Source organism: Gymnogyps californianus, chromosome Z, assembly GCF_018139145.2.
Source record: "Gymnogyps californianus isolate 813 chromosome Z, ASM1813914v2, whole genome shotgun sequence".
Taxonomy (NCBI): Eukaryota; Metazoa; Chordata; class Aves; order Accipitriformes; family Cathartidae; genus Gymnogyps; species Gymnogyps californianus.
In genome coordinates, this window is record NC_059500.1 from 68,963,566 (window position 1) to 68,983,908 (window position 20,343).

At 42.1% G+C, this 20,343-nt stretch overlaps 1 protein-coding gene across 1 annotated transcript in view; it reads left to right on the forward strand.

The window, feature by feature from the left end:
• Positions 1 to 226: 226 nt before the first annotated feature.
• PLCXD3 (phosphatidylinositol specific phospholipase C X domain containing 3) overlaps positions 227 to 20,343 on the forward strand; it is an 82,131-nt gene continuing 62,014 nt past the window's right edge. The window contains 1 exon segment of the mRNA XM_050913444.1: positions 227 to 329. Coding sequence (XP_050769401.1) covers positions 227 to 329 — 103 coding nt within the window.

Here is a 20,343-nt window from a genome sequence, read left to right on the forward strand (position 1 = left end):
TCCCGGCGGCCTCAGCCCTAGGAGCTCTCACCGGACCCGGCGCTCCGCCGCAGTGAGGCTCCCGGGGCCAGCGCCCGGGCTCGGCGGGGCGGGAGGAGGCGGCCGGGGCCAGCGCCCGGGCTCGGCGGGGCGGGAGGAGGCGGCGCGGGGCGGGGCCGGGCCGGGCGGGCTGGAGCGAGCGGCGGCGGCGGCGGCGGGAGAGCGGCCGGGGCGCGGCGGCGGCGGCATGGCTTCCTCGCAAGGGAAGAACGAGCTGCCGTTCGCCGACTGGATGGCAGCTCTGCCCGGCAGCATCCACCGCACCCCGCTCACCAACCTGGCCATCCCAGGTAGGTGCTCCCATCTGCCCTCCCCGCGGGCTGGGATGCGCCGGGGAGAGGAGAGCGGAGCCTTTAGCGCGTTTCACCTCTTCATGCCGCTGAGGAGGCAGCGACCCCGGGCTGCGCTGCTGTGGCTCTCCTCTTGAGATACCTTACCGTGCTCCCGTGCGGTGCCTCAGATATGAGCGAGCGGGGCATATGCATGGAGGGGTGCCCGCAGGACGCGGTTCTTGCGGCCCCGAACTGTAACGAAGTTGGGAGGCGATGGTTGGCAGAGTGCACAGGCTGGATCTGTTATTTGTGTGGAAAAGTAGCGTGTTCCTATACCGCTTTACTGGCGTAACAGTAAACACTTACTGGACCTCATGTACGACCGAAATGCCATGTATTGCCTGTTTCCTCGTAAACTTGTGTTGCGAGGTCGGGTCTGAGCTCGGGGGGAGCCGGGGAATGATGCAGGGCTGCCGGCTGTCGTGAGGGTAGACAGATTGCACCACTGTGCGACCTCATTTCTTGTCGCCTTCAGAAAACATTCAATTTCAGCACAAATTTAAGTAAGATGAGAAATGGCAGGTCATGGTGCTCTGACTATGAACCCTCTATTTCCTGTGCTCTCTGCATTTTTTTGGTAAGGTATTAACTATAACTGTAGACTTACGCAAGATACGTGTCGGAATCCAAAACAGTAATTGATTCAAATGATTCCTGGTTTGAGGGAGCACCTCATTTTGCAAGACCTCTTTACCAGCATCCTGTCCCCTCTGAGATGTCTAATGGGAATGAGGTTTCAGAGATGCTGAAGCTGTAACGTCTCTTAAGCTCCTTATGAGAAATATTAGCTTCTTGCAAGTTTTGTGTAGCAGCTGCTCATGTTACAGCAATTTTTATAACAGTAGTCAAAGATATTTTTTTAAGACAATGTAATTGGAGCAGCTATTTGCTAGAACGTGTTTTCTATAGTTTTGTTTAAACACAGATGTGCCCTTTTAAAATCATGTGTCTCTTAGTTTATTACAGTTTACTCAAGCTATGTCTAGTATTTGACTTGCTACACTGGTTTTTGCTATTGGTTGAATAGATCCTGTATAAAATTGTGTCCCTCCAAGGCACAGGAATCCAGCATCTCTAACTGTTATGTCAAATTATGTTGGAGCTGTAAAAGCTTCTGGTGTTAATAACTTTTCATTAACCTAAAAAAGAGTCTATTTACAATTAATTGGGCCTTTACAGGTTAAATGTATTGTTTTAGAGACTTTTTCTTGGTTTTGAGGAGATCATGATCAAACTTACTTGCTTCCAGATGCAAGAAATTGCCTTTGATACACATCACCTGTAACTGGCCTGCTTGACTGAAGCATCATGAGGCCGTTATGGGTGCATCTACCTCACCAAGATCTCTCAGTTACTTTCTCATAGCCTCTTTGTAAAATATAGGACAGTTTTTCACTAGTGGACATTTTTCAGAGCTTTGGCAGGAATAGTATAAGCTTTCACACTTTGTTAGCATGTTTAAATTAAAAAAACCCCAACTACTATGGGATGTAGTTAATCCCAGTACAGCATTAAGCAGTGGACAAGTTCTGCAGCCTGTAAGTGCAGAGATTGACCCCTTGCATTGGCAGAAAGGTTTTGTTCATGTAACAGCCGTGCACATAGTCTTGCTTTTTGTGAAATTAGCAGCAAAACTTCTATGACTTGAGTGGCATAGTGTTAAGACCTTTGAAATTTGCTCTTCTGTTGTTGTCAATTGACACAAACATCACTCATCTGCCTATCTCACTTTTAAAATGCCAGCTTTGGCAAATAGAGCCTTATGGGGAGGGGGGCAATACTTTTCATCTGAATTTGTCAATTAGGGAGCCTGGCACACAGGCTGTAGGTATCAGTGCAGTTTAAATATTATCTTCTAACAGTAGATTTATTATTTTATTCAACATACAATGTGGAAATATACAATATTAGTACAAAGGCAAACATGGGATTGGTTTCATCGTCTAAGAAGAAATAACCTTTGAGACATTCATAATGTTTATTTGGAAGTTTTCTTCTATATGACCACAGCTGAACATTAATGCTATGTGTGCGTAATAGCTAATAACATATAACTGCTATTCAAGTAGTTAATGCAAGCAACATGTGGAATCCAAAACCTCATATGTCAAATCTTCATAGTTTTAACTTGTGAATTTTTAACTGTTTTGGAAACTAACATTTAATTACTAATGTATTCATAGAATTACTTTTATATCTTGTAAATAGCATTTTGTTTACATTGCTTTTTTTTTTCCTTACCAAAAGAAGTTAACAGTACATTTTTATTTTTTCCAGCAGGATGTAAACTTCCCTTGCGCAGTAGGAATACTGATTTTGACCTTAATTCAGCAGGACAGAATTCAGTTCCGGAGCCAGAGTAACAGTCCAATGCTAATGTTGAAGAAGAAAAAAACTATTAGCTTGAAAATGTTAGAATGAATTTTCCAAATGAATGTATCCTCACTTATCCAATACAGAGGATGTTCCACTAGATTACAGGAAATTTTCTTAAGACCAGGAATCCAGTAGATGAGGCAGAGATCTCTAATGTAACTTGTGCCAGCTTGGTCAATCACAAACTTTTGCATTTGGATTTCTTCCAAATACAAGGATGATGCATTATACCATGATGTTTTCTTCTTTCATTGTGCTGTCTATATCTGTGTTCTCTTGCACTGCAAATGGCAGATTTTCCTCCAGTGAAGGACAGCAGTAGCAAATAATAGTATACACTATTCTGAAATAAAATAATCTCTTAGCTTCCAGAAAATACCAGCATATTTAATCTTCTATTGCTACCACAGTTAGAACAATGAAAGGATATATTCTTAGGATTTCAGCCCCAGGTGTATGTCTCCTAGTGTTTGTAAACTGGCTCTTATGTTAAACGATCTGCCTGGCTAAACTCACAACAGTCTGGCTAAGAAAAAGGTGGAGGAATGTGGATTAGTTTTTTTGTTGTTTGGGGGGGACGGTGTCTTTTGTTAGTTGGTAAAGTGTACTTTTGTTCAATGCCGGTACTTCTTTGACCGGGATAAGAAATAGTTTTTTGTAGATAATGTGCATTTATAGAACTGAAATCTTTGTGCCCTCAAGTTGAGGCTAGAAGGTGAGGTATAGAGACCCTATGTATTCTGCTGTATTAATGCCCTCTTCTTAATCCGGGTTGAGGATATAAGCTATGTGCAATGCAGTAAAATAGACATCAGTAGGCAGCATTTCCTTATGAATTGACCCACTTACTGATCAATTAACTTTCTTATTGACAATCTGTAAATATGTATTTAGTTTTATGTCAGTCTGAGTTTTTGTACAAATAATATGTGTAATACATGTTGCTTTTTCTCCTGGTGCTAATATTCCAAGCCTCTGAGAAGTCTGTAAGAATAGTTTATGATGGAAGAAAGTGTTTTCCTTCCCAGGTAACTAATCCCTCCGCCAAAATTGGTGGTAGCCTAAGATCTGCCATATGAGCAATCCTGATGTGTGCTAGGGACATGTCTGTCCTTCATACAGTGTAGGTAAAATCTTCTGAATGAATTTGAGACCCAAAATATGCCTTGAGTGCATAATTTTGAGAGTTGAGACTCTTCAGGCTTTTGTTTCATAGGAGAGTTTTCTACTTTCTTTGAGCAGATGAAACCTTTGGCCTCAGCATGTGCTCTTGTCGCTGGAGGATTCACTGTGAGCAATACAATTATCAGTGAAAATTATTTTCACAGTAATACCAGCTTGGCAGCTATGTTTGCTTAATGTAGTTCCTTAAGGGGAATGCACAGGACCTGACTGGCTTCTTTTGTTTCTCAGATGAGATTTTTTTTTTTTTTTTGTATTTTGACCTATAAGGTTCTTTGTCCATCAGCCAGAAAGCAATTAGTAGACACAGCAGAGCTGAAGTTCGCTCATTTTAAGTAGGAAGTTGTTGGCAGGTGGAATTTTTTTACACTACCCATCTTTAGAAAGAGGCTCTGAGACTTTAAATTTGTATTTCCCACTATCCCACCATCATCATGCTTTGAAAAGAAAGAGCAAGACCTCATAGAGAATTAGTTTACAAAAAGGGAGCATGTGTGTTAGTGTCGAAGATGTATTAAGAGATGGGAGATGGTACAGGGAGACTTGGGAAAAGCATGCATGTTACTGTACCTGGAATATTTTAGCCGTTTTGTGAATGACAGCACTGCTGAGGTAATGTAGCAGCTCTGTTTCAAATATTTTGAATTCCTGTCTTCTATTGTAATACCCTGCAAATGTTCAGGTGATTACTTCTTGGGTGGACACTTCTCATTCTCAGCCTCATGGGGAAATTCTTTCATCTTAAAAATGGCTAGAAATACTTCCTTGTTGGTTACATAAATACACAACATTTTCATTGTTTAAATGTTATTGGGGAGCTCTTTAATTTTGAGCTTGAATAGCCAATAAATTGGATCTTCTTAGAGTGAAGAGTGAGTGTCTTTGGGAAGTGCTTGGGACCTGTTTCATCCTTGTCTGTCCACTAGCGGTCAACAGAGTACCTCCGCTTCGCTTGCCGGAATCTGATTCTGTACAAAATTAGCTCTGCCTTGAACTGTAAACTGATGATGCAGGTAAACTTATAAATAAACCTATAATGCAGGTTGCCCATTAGCTTTTGACATGCATGTAGGTATCTGGAGGAACCGTTTCTTTTTCCAGTGCACCCTGTACTCTATTTCAGTGTTCTTCTACCTGAAATAAGTACTTTATGCTTTATTTTCTACTCAGAAAATGAGTGAAGATCTTCATAACTGACCTTCCTAACTTTTTTAGGATAACTCTCTTCTTCCTTATTGATAGTCTTCTTTTTACATCACTTTTATCCACAAAACAGTCTGTCCCTGGCCCTGCACATGCTAATGTGTCATTTCCAGCCCTTGCAGAAATATTTCTGTGTGATACAGTTTCCTGTGGCATTCACCATTAATTTCCCCTGCTGTGACATGTTTCTACATGCACAAAATGAAGCTGTTTGGTTCCTCACACTGCCATAAAAATCAAACAGTTCAAGCCCTTCAGTTACTTGCCCATCTGCTACAAGAAGTAATTTGAAACCACTTTTGCTTGGTTTCCCAACAGGAGCTATTTATTTAATCCAGCAATCTCTGTCCCCTCTGTCTCCCGTGGCTTAGTTCCAGCAGAGCTGGCTTCTTCTCTGACCTGCCTCGCATCCCACCACCATGGCAGGTGTGGCAGAGGGAACAGCTTTATTGCCATCTGGAATTATTCCTCTCTTTCCACTCCATTGAATTTCTGTTTCATTTAGTCTCTTGGCCGAAAACTTCTTAACTGTTCTGTGTATCCAAACTGCCCTTATGTTCTGACAATTTTTAACTTTGTGTTTGGTATGTGTTTTATGTTTGGTAACTTTCTACAGTTCTTACTATGGTGCAACTTGTACTGTGTCTTTCACACAAAATGATACTTGCTTTGAAGATGCTCAGAAACACTCAACTGTGCAAGTAATTAAAACTGCAGGTGCAAAATAGACAAAGTTGTGGAGACTGTAACTTTAAGCCCCCTAAGAGGGCTATGCAATCTCTTCTACTGCTGTGCATAGAGATACTAATTAAGATTTTTAGCTACTTAATTAGAAATCGATTGTATATCTTTAATAAATACTTTTCAGATTTAGTAAACAGATCTGTGTTTAACAGTTCTGCTCTTCAAAAAGCAGCCAGTTCCAGGGAGAATAACCTCCATGCCCGTCTTGTCCTTTCTTCAAAGTAGGTACAAATTATAGGTGCTTAATTTGTGAATAGATCTGCTTGTGCAGTCCTTACAGTAAAGCCCATGGGACACTGCAAAAAATATAATTTGGAAGAACGATGGTTCGAAATTTGAAAGTTTGGTTTTTAATCTAAACTTTTGCAAAGTTGAATGGTTTTTTCTTTGACCTACTGTAGCATACCTTGGTTTAATCTCATCTTTTCCATTATTCTGAACAGCTGTATGGTATCAGCTAATAACTGTGCAGAAATACTGAAATGCTGGGGTAAATAAATGTAAACAAATGCAGTGAAACACTTCTTTTCCCTTCTCAAGTAGCCTGCCAGAAATGGGAATCACTAGTGATTTCTTCTGGGGGATGCCCATCTACAAGAAGGGCCGGAAGGAGGATCTGGGCAACTACAGGCCTGTCAGCCTGACCTCGGTGCCAGGGAAGGTTATGGAACAGATCATCCTGAGTGCCATCAGATGTCATGTACAGGACAACCAGGTGATCAGGCCCAGTCAGCATGGGTTTATGAAACGCAGGTCCTGCTTGACTAACCTGATCTCCTTCTGTGACAAGGTGACCCACTTAGTGGATGAGGGAGAGGCTGTGGTTGTTGTTTACTTGGACTTTAGCAAAGCCTTTGACACCGTTTCCCACAGCATTCTCCTGGAGAAACTGGCTGCTCATGGCTTGGACGGGCATACTGTTCACTGGGTAAAAAACTGGCTGGATGGCCGAGCCCAGAGTGGTGGTGAATGGAGCTAAATGCAGTTGGTGGCCAGTCACAAGTGGTGTTCCCCAGGGCTCAGTATTGGGGCCAGTTCTGTTTAATTTCTTTATCAATGATCTGGATGAGGGGATCGAGTGCACCCTCAGTAAGTTTGCAGACGACAGCAAGCTGGGCGGGAGTGTTGATCTGCTTGAGGGCAGGAAGGCTCTACAGAGGGATCTGGACAGGCTGGAGCGATAGGCCAAGGCCAACTGTATGAGATTCAACAAGGCTAAGTGCCGGGTCCTGCACTTGGGTCACAACAACCCCATGCAACGCTACAGGCTTGGGGAAGAGTGGCTGGAAAGCTGCCTGGCGGAAAAGGCCCTGGGGGTGTTGGTCAACAGCTGGCTGAATATGAGCCAGCAGTGTGCTCAGGTGGCCAAGAAGGCCAATAGCATCCTGGCTTGTATCAGAAATCGTGTGGCCAGCAGGACTAGGGAAGTGATCGTTCCCCTGTAATCGGCCTTGGTGAGGCTGCACCTCGAATACTGTGTTCAGTTTTGGGCCCCTCGGTACAAGAAAGACATTGAGGTGCTGGAGTGTGTCCAAAGAAGGGCAGTGAAGCTGGTGAAGGGTCTAGAGAACAAGTCTTATGAGAAGCGGCTGAGGGAGCTGGAGTTGTTTAGTCTGGAGAAAAGGAGGCTGAGGGGAGACCTTATTGCTCTCTACAACTGCCTGAAAGGAGGTTGTAGCGAGGTGGGTGTCGGTGTCTTTTCCCAAGTAACAAGCAATAGGACGAAAGGAAGTGGCCTCAAGTTGTGCCAGGGGAGGTTTAGATTGGAAATTAGGAACAATTTCTTCATGGAAAGGGTTATTAAGCATTGGAACAGGCTGCCCAGGGAAGTGGTTGAGTCACTGTCCCTGGAGGTATTTAAAAGACATGTAGCTGTGGTGCTTAGGGATATGGTTTAGTGGTGGACTTGGCAGTGTTAGGTTAACGGTTGGACCTGATGATCTTAAAGGTCTTTTCCAACCTAAATGATTCTATGATTTCAGTGATGAATAGTTTGTGCGCTTCTTTTCATGTATTTATGCTTCTGATAGAAAACTGTACCTGTGCTGCACATGTTTGCACAGCTAGACCACTTGAGGTCATATTTCCCATTTTTATAGTAAGGGTTCAGTTTCCTTATTGGATATAGATAGGTAGCAAAGAAATAGTTTGTGCTAAGAAGTGGTTGGTTCATCTGAAGATCTGAAATAATTTAACTTTTTTCTACCATTGGCTACATGGAAGAACAGCTAAACAACAAAAATATAAATTGCAGTTTATAATACAAATAGTAACCCCTCCTTAAATTGTCATCTGTCCAAAATGCTTGAGGCAAAGGTGAAGATCTTTCTTCCCTCGTAGATTATTGCCTGGTAGATAGGGACTAAATGCTGAAAGGTCCTGAGTGCTGCCAACTCCCTTGGAAGCTAAGGGTCCTTAGTCTTCCATCAGCTCAGGTCCGAGTATCCAAAGAGAATCTCGCTGGGTGATGTTCCTACTGTAGCAAAATGTCATAGCCACTTAAAAGTTGTTTTTCTTGAGGTGAAATGGAATATATTGTTTCCTCTGTTTGGAAGTACAGATTTGGTCTTTTTCTGTCTATTTTTAAAACCATCTCACAGTTTTCACTGTTACCTAATATAAAACAAATCACTAGAACAGTTTTCTGATGCTTGCCACCTTTTAAGACATCTCTGTTCATATTAAATAAAGTTTAATCTTTGCTTCATCTAATCTCTTATCTGGTTAGCTTGCATACCTCATGCTTAAATACTTCAGCTTAGTGTTTCAACTATGAAATAAAATATTGCAGAATAGCTAGAAAAAGAGAAAGGGAGGGAAGAAAAAATGGATTTCCTTAGTTGTGGTTCCAGGCTTTGCTCCCCTCTGTGTGTGACACTTAGGGTGTTTCACATGATTGGAGGTGTATGACATCTGCTGCTGCTATGAAGTCGAAAACCTGTCCATGAAGTTTATTGGATTATAAATTTTGTTTGTAATTTAAAAAAGCCAGGATAAAGGGCACTGAAGTAACCTGGCCTTTAAATAAATTCTGTAGCTCTTTTTTTTTCTTTTTTTTTTTTTTAAACAAAACAAAACCTGGTAAGATGAGTAGTATAATTGATGCTTTACCTTGTTGTGCTATCCTCCACAATGTATTCGTGTTTTGATAGAAGATTTTTTTTTTAAAATCTTATTAATCATTTGGCATGTATTTATACTTTGGCAGCCATGCAGCTTGGCTTGGTAACTGTGAAAGGTTGCTAAACTGGGACTTAAGTGAGAGTAGGAAAAATGTACAATATATGAGTTACGTGTAGTGCCATGCAGTCAAACTGTTGGCTTAGGGCCTCAAAGTGTATTAGTTTGTTGGTTTTGCTAAATTCTTTTGTTAAAACTTTGTATTCTTCAAAAATACACACTTCAAACTAGTCTGTATGTTCACACCAAAGCCAAATGACATGTTTGTACATCTTCTGAACCAGTGCGTGACTCGAATTGTCTTCTGATGTTTCACTCAGATGCCTGTCATTAAAGGGTGGAAGACAAATAGAGAAGTTTTAGTCGTGTTCATTATCTGTGAAGCTGCTGTATGATCTTAAGAAAGCTGTTAGGAATCTTTGCCATGTTTTCTTCTTTGTAGACCGGGGCTGGTAATCCCAAGAAGACCACTCATACTGAGGCTGGCCTTGTTCTTAGGAGGAGAGCTGGGTTAGGAAGTGTGCTCCATGGGTTGTCAACATTTCACTGACCCCTAGGCAGTGCTTTGGGAGAAAGGCTGTTTGTTTTACACTGCAGAGCTCACACAAGCTTTTGGTGGAGTGCTGCTCTCCAGCCGTGTGAATGCTGCCCAGAAGTTGCTTTGTCAGCAGAGGAGAAGTTTGAGTAGGTACTGATTCTAGTTGCTAGCGCAGGAATCCCAACATGTTTGCTGTTCTAGGATTAGTCTTACTTCTTTCTGTTGAAGTCCTTGAATTTTGCAAGACTGTTTGTTTTAATTGTGTAGATCATGTTCACAAATACTGTCTCAGAAGCCGTGCAAGCCAGGGAGGTGGCGTTCCTTATATATCACGTGTGCAGATGCATGTTCCCATCATGTGATCCAAAAATGTGAATCTTTTGCATTGACACTTCTCAGACTTGAAGTGTCTGCTTTGACATCTCAGAAGTGGTTTATCTATGCATGATGGACAGATCAGGAGATCACTTTGAAGCTACTGCAGAAGACATCTGCCAGTTGCTTTTTCCATTGCTGGAAAGCAAGGAGGACTACATTGGCGCTCTGTGTTGCACTGCAGTAGGAGTGAATCATTAGTCAGTGCACTGGGGTGAGTGGGGGCTGGATGAAGCTGGTTTTGAACAGAAATTCCCCAGTTATCCTCAGCCACAAAAAGGGGGAGGAAGGTGTTGACTGGAAGTTCTCCTGGAGGCAAAGATCTGACTTGGACATTGAATAGCAGAAGCTATGGGTTTGTCTGTGTTCATCTCTGTATCCTCACGGCACTAAAAAAAATGCTTTTAGGGGGTTGCATCATTGGATCCCCAGAACCTCTTCTCAGCCGGTGCGTGCTGAAATTAGCTGTGCTCGCTGCCTGTGTGTAATGGGCCTCAGAGTACACCATGGGAGTCAGCAGTGCATTTTTTTGGTCAACAAACTGCATGTTTAAATTCAGGATTACTTAGGCCATGTAAGTATGTGAATCCAAGCCTGAAATTTTCTGTTTTGGATGCTGTTTGCGGGTTGGTGTTGGTTTTCATTGTTTTTTTGTTTTTTTTTTAATGCTTCAACTTTTCCCCCAGTTGGTATAGTTCTCTCATCATCTCCAGGGTTGAAGTGCAAGCTTTTTCCGATGGCATGGAGATGTTTGGTTTTGATGAACTTTAATCTTCAAAGCATTGCTTGGTTGGAGTTCTGGCTTACCCTGCTTCTGATGCAAAATTGACAGCCTTTATGCTTTCCAGTAGGAGAGATTGCCTCAAAAGAGTCCTGTCTGGGATGGGAATGGGGAGTGCGTGTATTTTCACCTTCTAGTCGTGCTTCAAAGCTTATCTAGTAGTGCAGGCTCTTGCTACGAGAGGGAGCTGGACTTGTGCCATTAGCCAAGTGTTACTTAGTGCATGTGCCCAGTGAATGTTTTGAGAAACATTTTGTAAGTTGACAATAAATAAGGAGAAATCAAGCCAGCTTTAGTAATTTTTGGATGTAGCTGTCTTATAGGCAAAACAAACCAAAGCACACTGTGAAGGACACAAACAGTGCATGTACATATGAATGCTGTTGCTTCTAGTGTGCAAAGGGCAGGAATCCCTTTAGAAATCACAGTGTGGAATATGGAGAAAACTGGGATTTCTAAGACCAGTTTTAATGAACTGGCTGTCAGTGATGCAGGCTCTTCTGGCTGGAAACAATGTCAGTATGGACGGATAAAACCAGACACTGACTTCTTTGAGAGCTCGGGATGATGTGGTGGTGGTACTGCAGAAAAACAGTTTGCTTTTGTGCCATTGTGTATTTGGCCCTGTCACATCCTCCTGCTCTGCAAGGATCATAACAAGTCACTGAAAGGTTGGCTGGTCTGGTCCTCCTTATGATTTCAATTCCGAGCTGTTTCTTAATGTGCTTTCTACACCACAAAATTCTTAGTTTCCTTTGAGGCAGCATCCTTTACAAAACCAGGATTAATCTCTGCTATTGGAAAGTGACTTCAGTTTTACAAGAGAGCCCTGTCAGTACATAGACAAGTAAACATAACAAGGATTAAACTGAGCCAGGGTTACATGGTGTGGGAGATGCAAGGGTGGAGATCTAAGGCCAGGGTGAGAAGTGCTGTGCTGAAGGAGATCAAAGGTGCTGTTAGTTTAGTGCTCTGGCATCTTCTATGCGCTGTGTCAGGGAAGGAGCTTAAGGACGAGGTGAGAATAAAGGGATATTCCCTCCCACACGTACCCCTTTACTCTTCTGGTCTGTGGATTTCTTGAGCCAAAAGGTTGCATCCATATTATTATGTTGTATAACCCCTGATGGACTGCTTTTCCAGTGGCTTTGAAGGGAGTACTGTGTTCCTTAGTCTGTAAATGAGGCTGGAGTAGGAACTTTCCCTATTCCCCTTGGCTGCTGGAGAGTGCGAGGTTTGTGTGACCATGGGGAGAGGGCATAAGAGGGTTTGTGACACTGGGTCAGTGATGGGAGGACATGACTGGAAGAAGAGAGGATGGAGACAAGTGTGGGTCCGCGCTTCTGGGACTGCTTAGTTTTTTGACACTGGATAGATACTGGATAGAGCAACAGAACCTGTGCTGGGGGCAGCAGGTGCAGCCTGAACGCTTCCTTCCCAACTGAGAATGGATGTTGGTCTTGTTTGTGGTCTCCTGGGGCCTGTGAATCTCGCCCACCGCTGCAGAGATGCAAGGGCATGGCTGGAGGATGTCCTCTTTGTTCTCCCAATGCTCAGTAGCTTCTAGCTATTTATAATACATATAAATCAACATTTCTCCGCTCTGGGGGAAACATAAATCTTTCTGAATCACAAGCATTGTGCCACCTACCCTAGAGGAACTAACATTTGTGGTGGCCTCTTTCCAGCCCAGTGTGCTTCTCAAGTAAGTCTTCAGACAACAATAAGCCACCAGTGTAATTTTCAGAACTGGATTTTATCTTTCTTTGGCATTGCTTTCCCAGATGTGCCAAGAGAGACAAGGTTTCTTAATCTTTAAACCACCTTTCTAGGCTGTGAATTAGGTTGAATTTTATCAGAGAGAGGGGAGGTGATGGTGTTTTGTTGTCATTTTAAGGTTTTATTAATAGATGTTTTCATATTTCAAATGGTATTCAGAAGTGCCAATAAACAAACAAACTTAGTGCCTTGAAAGCAACTTCTTTTAGTCAAGTGAGAGGTAATGCCCTTTCCTTTTGAAATTGCTGTTGTCTACAAGAGCATGCTGTTCCTGGAACACAGAAGCCAAGAAGCTAAACGCAATCTCTTTTAAGCCGCACTTTCCTTCAGGTGTCATTTCAACTCGGTCTTAAGTGTGGGATACAGGCCAGAAATACTTTGATAGAGAATATATAAAGCCAGTAGAAATATGGAGTATTCTTCTAACATGGAAATCATGTTTAAAAGTAAGTGGGGATAGGCTAGCAATCCTTTGTCTCTGTCTTAGATAATAATTTGTGAGCACTGTTTTAATCTAGGAGGCAAAGTAATGTGTTTTCGAACCTCCCACCAGCTTATGGACAAACCAGGAAAGAGCCAGGGGGGAGGAAAGGAAACATTATGCTTGAAGTAAGGTTTTTGCATGAGTTCAACCCAGTTCACAGTTAAGTTTGGGTGGGTTTTCTTGTTCGGTCTGGTTTTGGACAGTTTATTGGATAATAGAATTCACTGACTGCCAGGAGAAATTTTGACACTAATCTGGGCCTGGTTTTCCGCTGCCTTGTGCCATTTGTAAATGCAGATCTGTATGAAGTCTCACTAAATCAGAGCAGTGACTCTGTATTTTTACTTTGTGCACTATGCGGTGTGGAACTGAGTCTTGTCTTGGTTTGCTCTTGATGAATAAATTGCTCTGAGCAGCTGAAGAAAGCAATGCCGATTAGATGATGGACTTAAATATGGCCCTCTAAAATACCCAATGCAACTAATTTGTCAGAAAGATGAGTACCAGCTTATGTTGCTTCCAGTCTTTAAGTGAACCATTTTAAAATAGCTACATGAAAGAAAAAATAATCTGCCTTCAAAGTGAAAAAATCACAAGCTTTACAGTTCAGCCTTATCCAAAAATTCAATTGTCTTTGATTATGACCTAAATATAAATTAGGGAACAACTACAGAAAAGCAGGATTTGGGATTTTACCTATTGCATTTTGAAGTCGACTGACAGACACGCTGTTATGACTAATAGTGCTAGATCAGGCCCTTAGTTTGTTACTGTAGTCAGTTAAAGAACATACAGAAGAGGAGGAAACAGCAAATAATCTAATCTTTTTTGAGACAGTGTGCTACTGAAATACCACTAAGTAATATTTTGGTTTTGGTCTGCATTATAATGATACTGGAGCCAACTAGTCTTTCACAGACTTGCTCTTTTTTGCTGTACAATTAAGAAAATATATGAGGCTTTCAAATGTATTAACATTTATTTATAATAATGTGTTTTAATATTTAGGTAGCAGTATTTCAAAAACAAGCTAGCTTATTTTCAAAGTCTTAACGTGTCTTTTAAGATGTTCATATAATTGAAGTCTGGAGAACTCTTGGGACAAGTAAAGGTTGTAATTTCTGTTTTTGTCTCCCAGTTCAAATGTAGTGATCTGTTCCTGGAATTACTATGGAATTGAGATACACATAGAAACAGAAAATATTCTCCAAGAAAGGGCTTTAAAATGTCTGTGGTGTATTTGAGGCCATGTATGGCTGTTTCATGAGAGCAGTATCAGTCTGTTTTCTGAAGCGCTGGAACACCAAGGCTCTTTATATCTCTTTTGAACAGCTTCTTACGGAAGACCAGTCCTCTTGCTTTGGTCTCTGATCTTTGCTGGATTTTCACGTCGTATTACTAACTGTGGAATAGTTTGAAAACAGGTAGTTTAACTAATACTGAGGTGCAAGGGGAGAACAGAAGAGCAGCTGTCAGAAACACTGTGTGAATTTGTGTATTGCATTGAAGGTAAGGATTTACGGAGTTTTTGGTGCCTGGACTGGGCCCTGAGAAGAGCAGTAGAGCTGTAGATCCTTGAGACATCGCAGTGTAAGTGACCAGACTGGGTGACTTTTGATACTAGCCCAGCCAAAGTGTGCAGCAGACACATCTCTGTATCAATGTGTGAAAACACTGATGATTGGTGGTATGGCTGATCGAGGACAGGGCTTCTGACTTCTGGCTTTTACCGACGCTTCCAGAGGGAGGTGTGAGATCAAGTGGACTTAGAGCCAAAGACATGTACTTAAAGCTTGGCTAAAAGGAACAGTCAGAGCATGGAAAGTGTGTGCATCATTTAACCATCTCCATAGCCTCTGTACTAAACACAAATTGTAAAGGATTCATATTCTGTGTTACGACAGGATGTTTTCCATGTTTCATGGACCAGAAAACTAAATGGCTTGCTTAAAATGGGGGAGGCTGAGGCAGGAGGAGTAGGAAATGAACCCAGGTTTTACAGATCTTAATTTAGTGACTTAGCCTTTGAACCATGCTTTTTCCTAAACAGTAGTGTAATTTAGAGTTGATGTATTCTACTGTGACAGTGAATTACAGCATTGTCTAATAGAGGACAAAGAGGGTATCCAAAGCTTCTCATGCAGCTGACACATTAGGTTTTCATGTCTTGTACGTGAGACTTGTGTGGTTTGCACTTTGTCATACCAGCAAGGAAAGGAAACGTTTCCCACAGGAAAGCAATGCAAGTTCATTAGTCATCAGAGGGTGTGATGGTGTACGGAGCGCTAGATTGCATTGCCCACCTCTCAGGTGGTCTCTGAAGAGAAGGACCAGTCAGAGGCGAGACCAGATCATAAGCAATTGTGGCAGATCCCCACGGGTTAGAGGGTGAGCTGCAGGAGAAGAGGTTTCTGGCCTCATTTGAAAAGCAAAGAAACTGTTACAGCAACGTCAGCTAAGTGGGAGGTTTGCAAGGTCTGCAGAGGAAGGGCTGGCCAGTTAGCAACAAATTCTGAGTTATGTTAAGGGTTGCACGTGCCATCCATTGGAGTTACGTGCAAACACTGCCTCGCCATTGCACTGGATGTTTCCTGGTGCCATCCAGCAGCACTTCTTCCCCTTTCAGCAGGTGAACCATAGCCAGCTGGTTTTATCTGTGTCCTTCAGTCACCCATGCAAAGAACCAGTGTGGCATTTGTTTCCTGAAGATTGTTGAGCAAGTTGCATATCACCGTAGTTTTAATATATGCTAGTGGGAAGTGGGACAAGGTGTGAGCACTCAGAAGCCTCCTCTAGCACTGTCTGAAAGCTTGAAGGCACCAGTAGTTTCATCCATTCACCCAAAATCATGCAAGAGAGAGAATATAGTAAGTTAAAAGGGGAATAAATACACTGAAGGCTGGAGGGATGAGGACAAGCCATTTAGGTTACTACCCTAAATCCCTGCCCGCAGGTTAGGGGGTGAGCGCTGCCAGATTTAGCTCCATCTCTTTGCAAAGCATTGCTTCAGAAAGCATTTAGAGCACAGCCCAGGGGTGGTTTGCTGTCTGATTTTGCTTCTAAGACTTGAGCAAAAGTGAAGGAAAACATGTGCTCAGAAAGAGGGGGCACAGGTATTATGCTGTTATTGGGAAAATAAGTGAAGTTTACAGTAGCAAAAAACACATTTTACTGCTAAATAAAAGCATATACCCAGGCACTTCACCAGCTGCTACGTTAATTTGTGGGCTCTGAAAAGACTGCTTTACTTCTGTTGTTCTTATGTATATTCCGCAAGTATGTATTGCTGCGATATCCCTATCTATTAAATTTTGTCCTCATGACCTCTGTTTGGAAAGAACTGTCTGTATACCATTGCAGCCCAGGCCTTTCTTTAAAAAATGTGAAAATGACAGAATTAGCTGTGGAGAAGTTTAAGTAAAACGAATGAGAAACCATGCAGGAAAAAGGTTTCTGCAAGCTCCCAGCAGAATGGGGCTGTGTTCTGTTGATTCGGCACTGAGATCAAGCTATTTTGCAGTATTGAAATATTCCACGGGTGCCAAACTAGGATATTTAAAGTGAAGACTGTTGATGGAAGATTTTTTTTTTATAGCTGCCAAATTTAAATCAGGATATGGAATTGCTGAGGGCCTAAAATGGTGTTTGCCAGTAGGCCTGTGCCTACTGTTACACGCTTCTGGCTGCTGTCCTTGACAGTGAATTCATGTTGACTTTAGAGAAATAAGCTTCAAGTAATTTCTTTTGGGGGGGAGCTGATGAATGACTTTTGCAAAACCACAGGTTAAAACTTGTTTACTATTGTCCTGTTGTGTATGATCCTTGCTAAAAAAAAAAAATGAAATAACATCTTGGTATTAGTGTTTGCATCCAGTCAATCTGAACGGCTTTCAGGTAAAGACACTGAATTGGTAAAACTGGGTTCTGGGCAGGGTGTTTTTTCACTGCTGCAATGTTTGGGTCCTGTTTCATGTAATGTTTTTCATTAATAACCTAGATAAGAACAAGCTCATTATGGAAATATGTGAGTAATAACAATTGAAAGAAGCACATGAGGAAAACAGTAGCCCATACTGCACTGCAGTGAAATGAAATTAATTTGGATAAAAATGAACTAATAGGCTGGGCCTGAATTGCAGAATTATTCAAAAGGCAGTTGTTTTTCCAGAAGAGGGATTTAAAACATGATAATTCAGGAAGAGACCTGGAGGGTAGCGGTGGCTGGGATTTTGGCAGGTGAGGCAGCTGGGAAGAAATCACCACTGCAGGCTTCAGCCACACACACTCAGAAGCACGGTGTGTAGCGTAGAGATGGTAGTCTGGTGTGGCTGCAAATGAGGTATGGTATTCATTGTTACTGGCAATGCAGACAGAAATGGAAGCTGGAAGTGAAGTGACAAAGCCCTTTGAGATAGTGTGTCAGTGTGAGGAGTAGTGAAGCACCTGGGTACAACTCTGGAAATCAGGCTGAGATCAGCAAGAGGTGACAACAACAGGAAAATGTATTGATGGTGGATTAACTTACTATGTGTTTCAAAGAAAAAAAAAAAGAGGTATGATCCCTTTGAGCTCCTTTAAACATGGATTGGAAAGAGTGCCTCGCTGTAAAACAGAAAGTTATCACATTGCCAGGTGGGTGCCCTGCCTTACCTCAGAAACCCTCTCTTCCCATCCTTTATTCATCTTCAGGAAACGTAAGTTGAAATGTAGTATTTTTCAGCCAGCCTCAGTTGTAGTAATGAGAGATAAATCACAATAGTTCATATGTAAAAAAACTTGAGGGCTCCTGGGGGACCAAGCTTATGCAGTCTCTTGAAGCTGCAGCATGGCACATCTTCACCATCACCTGTAGCTATCTTCAAATCTGCCTTCTCTTCCAGCAGCTTTAGCTGTTGGCCCTCTTGGGGAAGTCATGCTGCATGTGGATAATGTCAGATATGTTCCACTGAGCAGCGGTCATCAGCTGTGCAGGGGACTTTCTGCTGCAGGTTGGCAGTACGTCAGTGATGGTTTGCTCGTGAGGGAACCTTCCATGGAACACTTCTAGAAACTTGTTAAGAGATGAAAAATGTTCATCCATGCCTCACTGATTTTTCTCGAATTGAGATCACCTTCTGGCAAAAAATATTTAGGAGAAGTAGTTTAGAGAGTAGCAATTAAGATGCTGTTATAGTTCTTCATCAGGGACAAGTTTGGAGGGGTACTGTAAAATCAGAGAGTTTGCTGCCAGTGCAAACCATGGATGAGTTACTGGAACTGTTGCTCTATAAAAATTGATGCTGCTAATGCCTTGGTAAGGTTGTTTTTGCCATGCTGTTATAAAAAGGCTAGGTGAGCACTGGAAGAGTGAATTTTCTTACATGACTTGGCCTTCTCTATGAGCTCTTCTCTGCAGGGGTCATCTTAAACTCTGTCAAAATGCAGTGCTCCTTTTCAGTGAAGTTTTGTGCTGAGTAGCTCCAGCTGGTAAAGAGCCAGGATCTGCGACCTTGGAGCCTCTCTCTAGATGGTTGTGTGTGTGGCAGAGCCTAGCCAATTGAATTACAGCCTGATAATCATGCAGAAATCACTCATCAAGAAGCAAATTTTGAATTCTGTTTCTCTTACCGGTGAGATTTTTTGCATGAACAAGCCTACTGGTAGAACTGCTTACACCTTAAGAAACCTCTTACAAACTGGAGGATGACAACCACAGTTGAGCCTTAACTAGTCATGGGTATAATTCAGGTGAGAATTAAATTCATGCCTTAATGCTGTGCTGGAATCAGAGCATGTTCTGTCTTAGAAGAAAATCTAAAGCGGGAAAGATGCGATGAAATATATTAACAATTAAATGCAATATTACTTTCCAAGGTACAGTAATACTTTGAGGTTAGCTGTCCCTGAGCCCTGGGGACACACCTGACCGAACACTGTACCAGGGCAGTTCCCTGGCAGCCATGCTGCCTGTAGCTCACTTCCCATTGGTTTTGAGCTAGGCAGGCTGAACCGTTATTTTTGGTTACTGCCTACACTGTCCTTACTGCTCTGCCAGCATTTCTGCCTTAACCACATGGAAGAACCTCTGCAAGATCCAGACAGAGAGGAAATTTGGCCCCTCCATGTGGGGTTCTGGGGTGCTAGTTGCATCCTGTGTTGCAGAAGTACTTCCATAAGACGAAGGCAAACCAGAGGTTTGGTGATGTGGAAAAAATGACTAGTGTCTCCCTTTCTGAAGCTTATCTTGTAAAAATATATACTTAAAAAGAATTCCTGTTAGTTTTAATTTATACGGTTCCTGAATGTGTGTTAAAATGTGATGCCCAGCAGGGAGCCCACATGGTATTAAATTATCCTCCTCTCCTTTAGAGAGTGATGCTAATTTTCTGAGCTGTCCCTGTATCTGCAAAGGAAAGAAAGAACCAAGCCAAACCCCACACAATTACCACAGTATTTGTTACTGTGTCCATACTAATTGAACAACCCTTCCATCCCTAATACAGTCTGTTCTTTGCTCTCGTAAAGGCATTATGCCTTTCAAAGAGTATTTGAGGTTCAGATATGTGGCAGTGTCATTCTGTATAAAAGTGTGTTTTCTGACTGTGCTGTGCTCTATAATAACAGTTCTCTGGTTGCCTAAGAAGAGGGTATTACTGTATAATATGTTGGAGTAGGATTTCAAAGCCTCAAGAAGAGAAAATGGTGAGGAATTGCTTATGTCAGCCAAAGGGAGGAGGGGGAAGCTGGTGATACTAGGAGAAGAGGCTGAAATCTTTGCTGCTGCTGTGTAGTTCAGTCTCAGTATCATTGGGGGTCAGTTGAAGATGATGTCCCATAAATTATTCCATGAGCTGCCCTTTTAAAGCTTTTAATGACACATTTTATTCTGACACTAGAAATTATGAAATCCTGAGGAGACCACTTGCTACATCAAGACCATGAGGAAGGCTGCTACATCAAGACCATGAGGAAGGTTGCTACACCAAGACCATGTTAGAGACCCTGTGAGATTCATATTTTTGATGGAACTGTCTCTTCCTGCAGAGTATGAAAATGTTTCTGAGTCTGATTAAAGAGTATGAGCAATGTTTTTTCAGGATGGCTCTCCGGTAGGAACATAACTATCACAGCATGCTCTGAGAGTAGTCAAGAAGTGAAATATAAATGTCACTTTTACTCCATATATATTCAGCTTGGAATTAAACTGTGCGTTTTTACCAATGAGACTGCTAGCACAACTGATAGGTTGAGAAGTGAAATCTGTTAAAGCGAGATTAGAGTTCTTTCCAGAAAAAAGACTCCATCTCAGCATGAAGATTTGGGGTTGCTGTAGAGTCTATTGAATGGAATT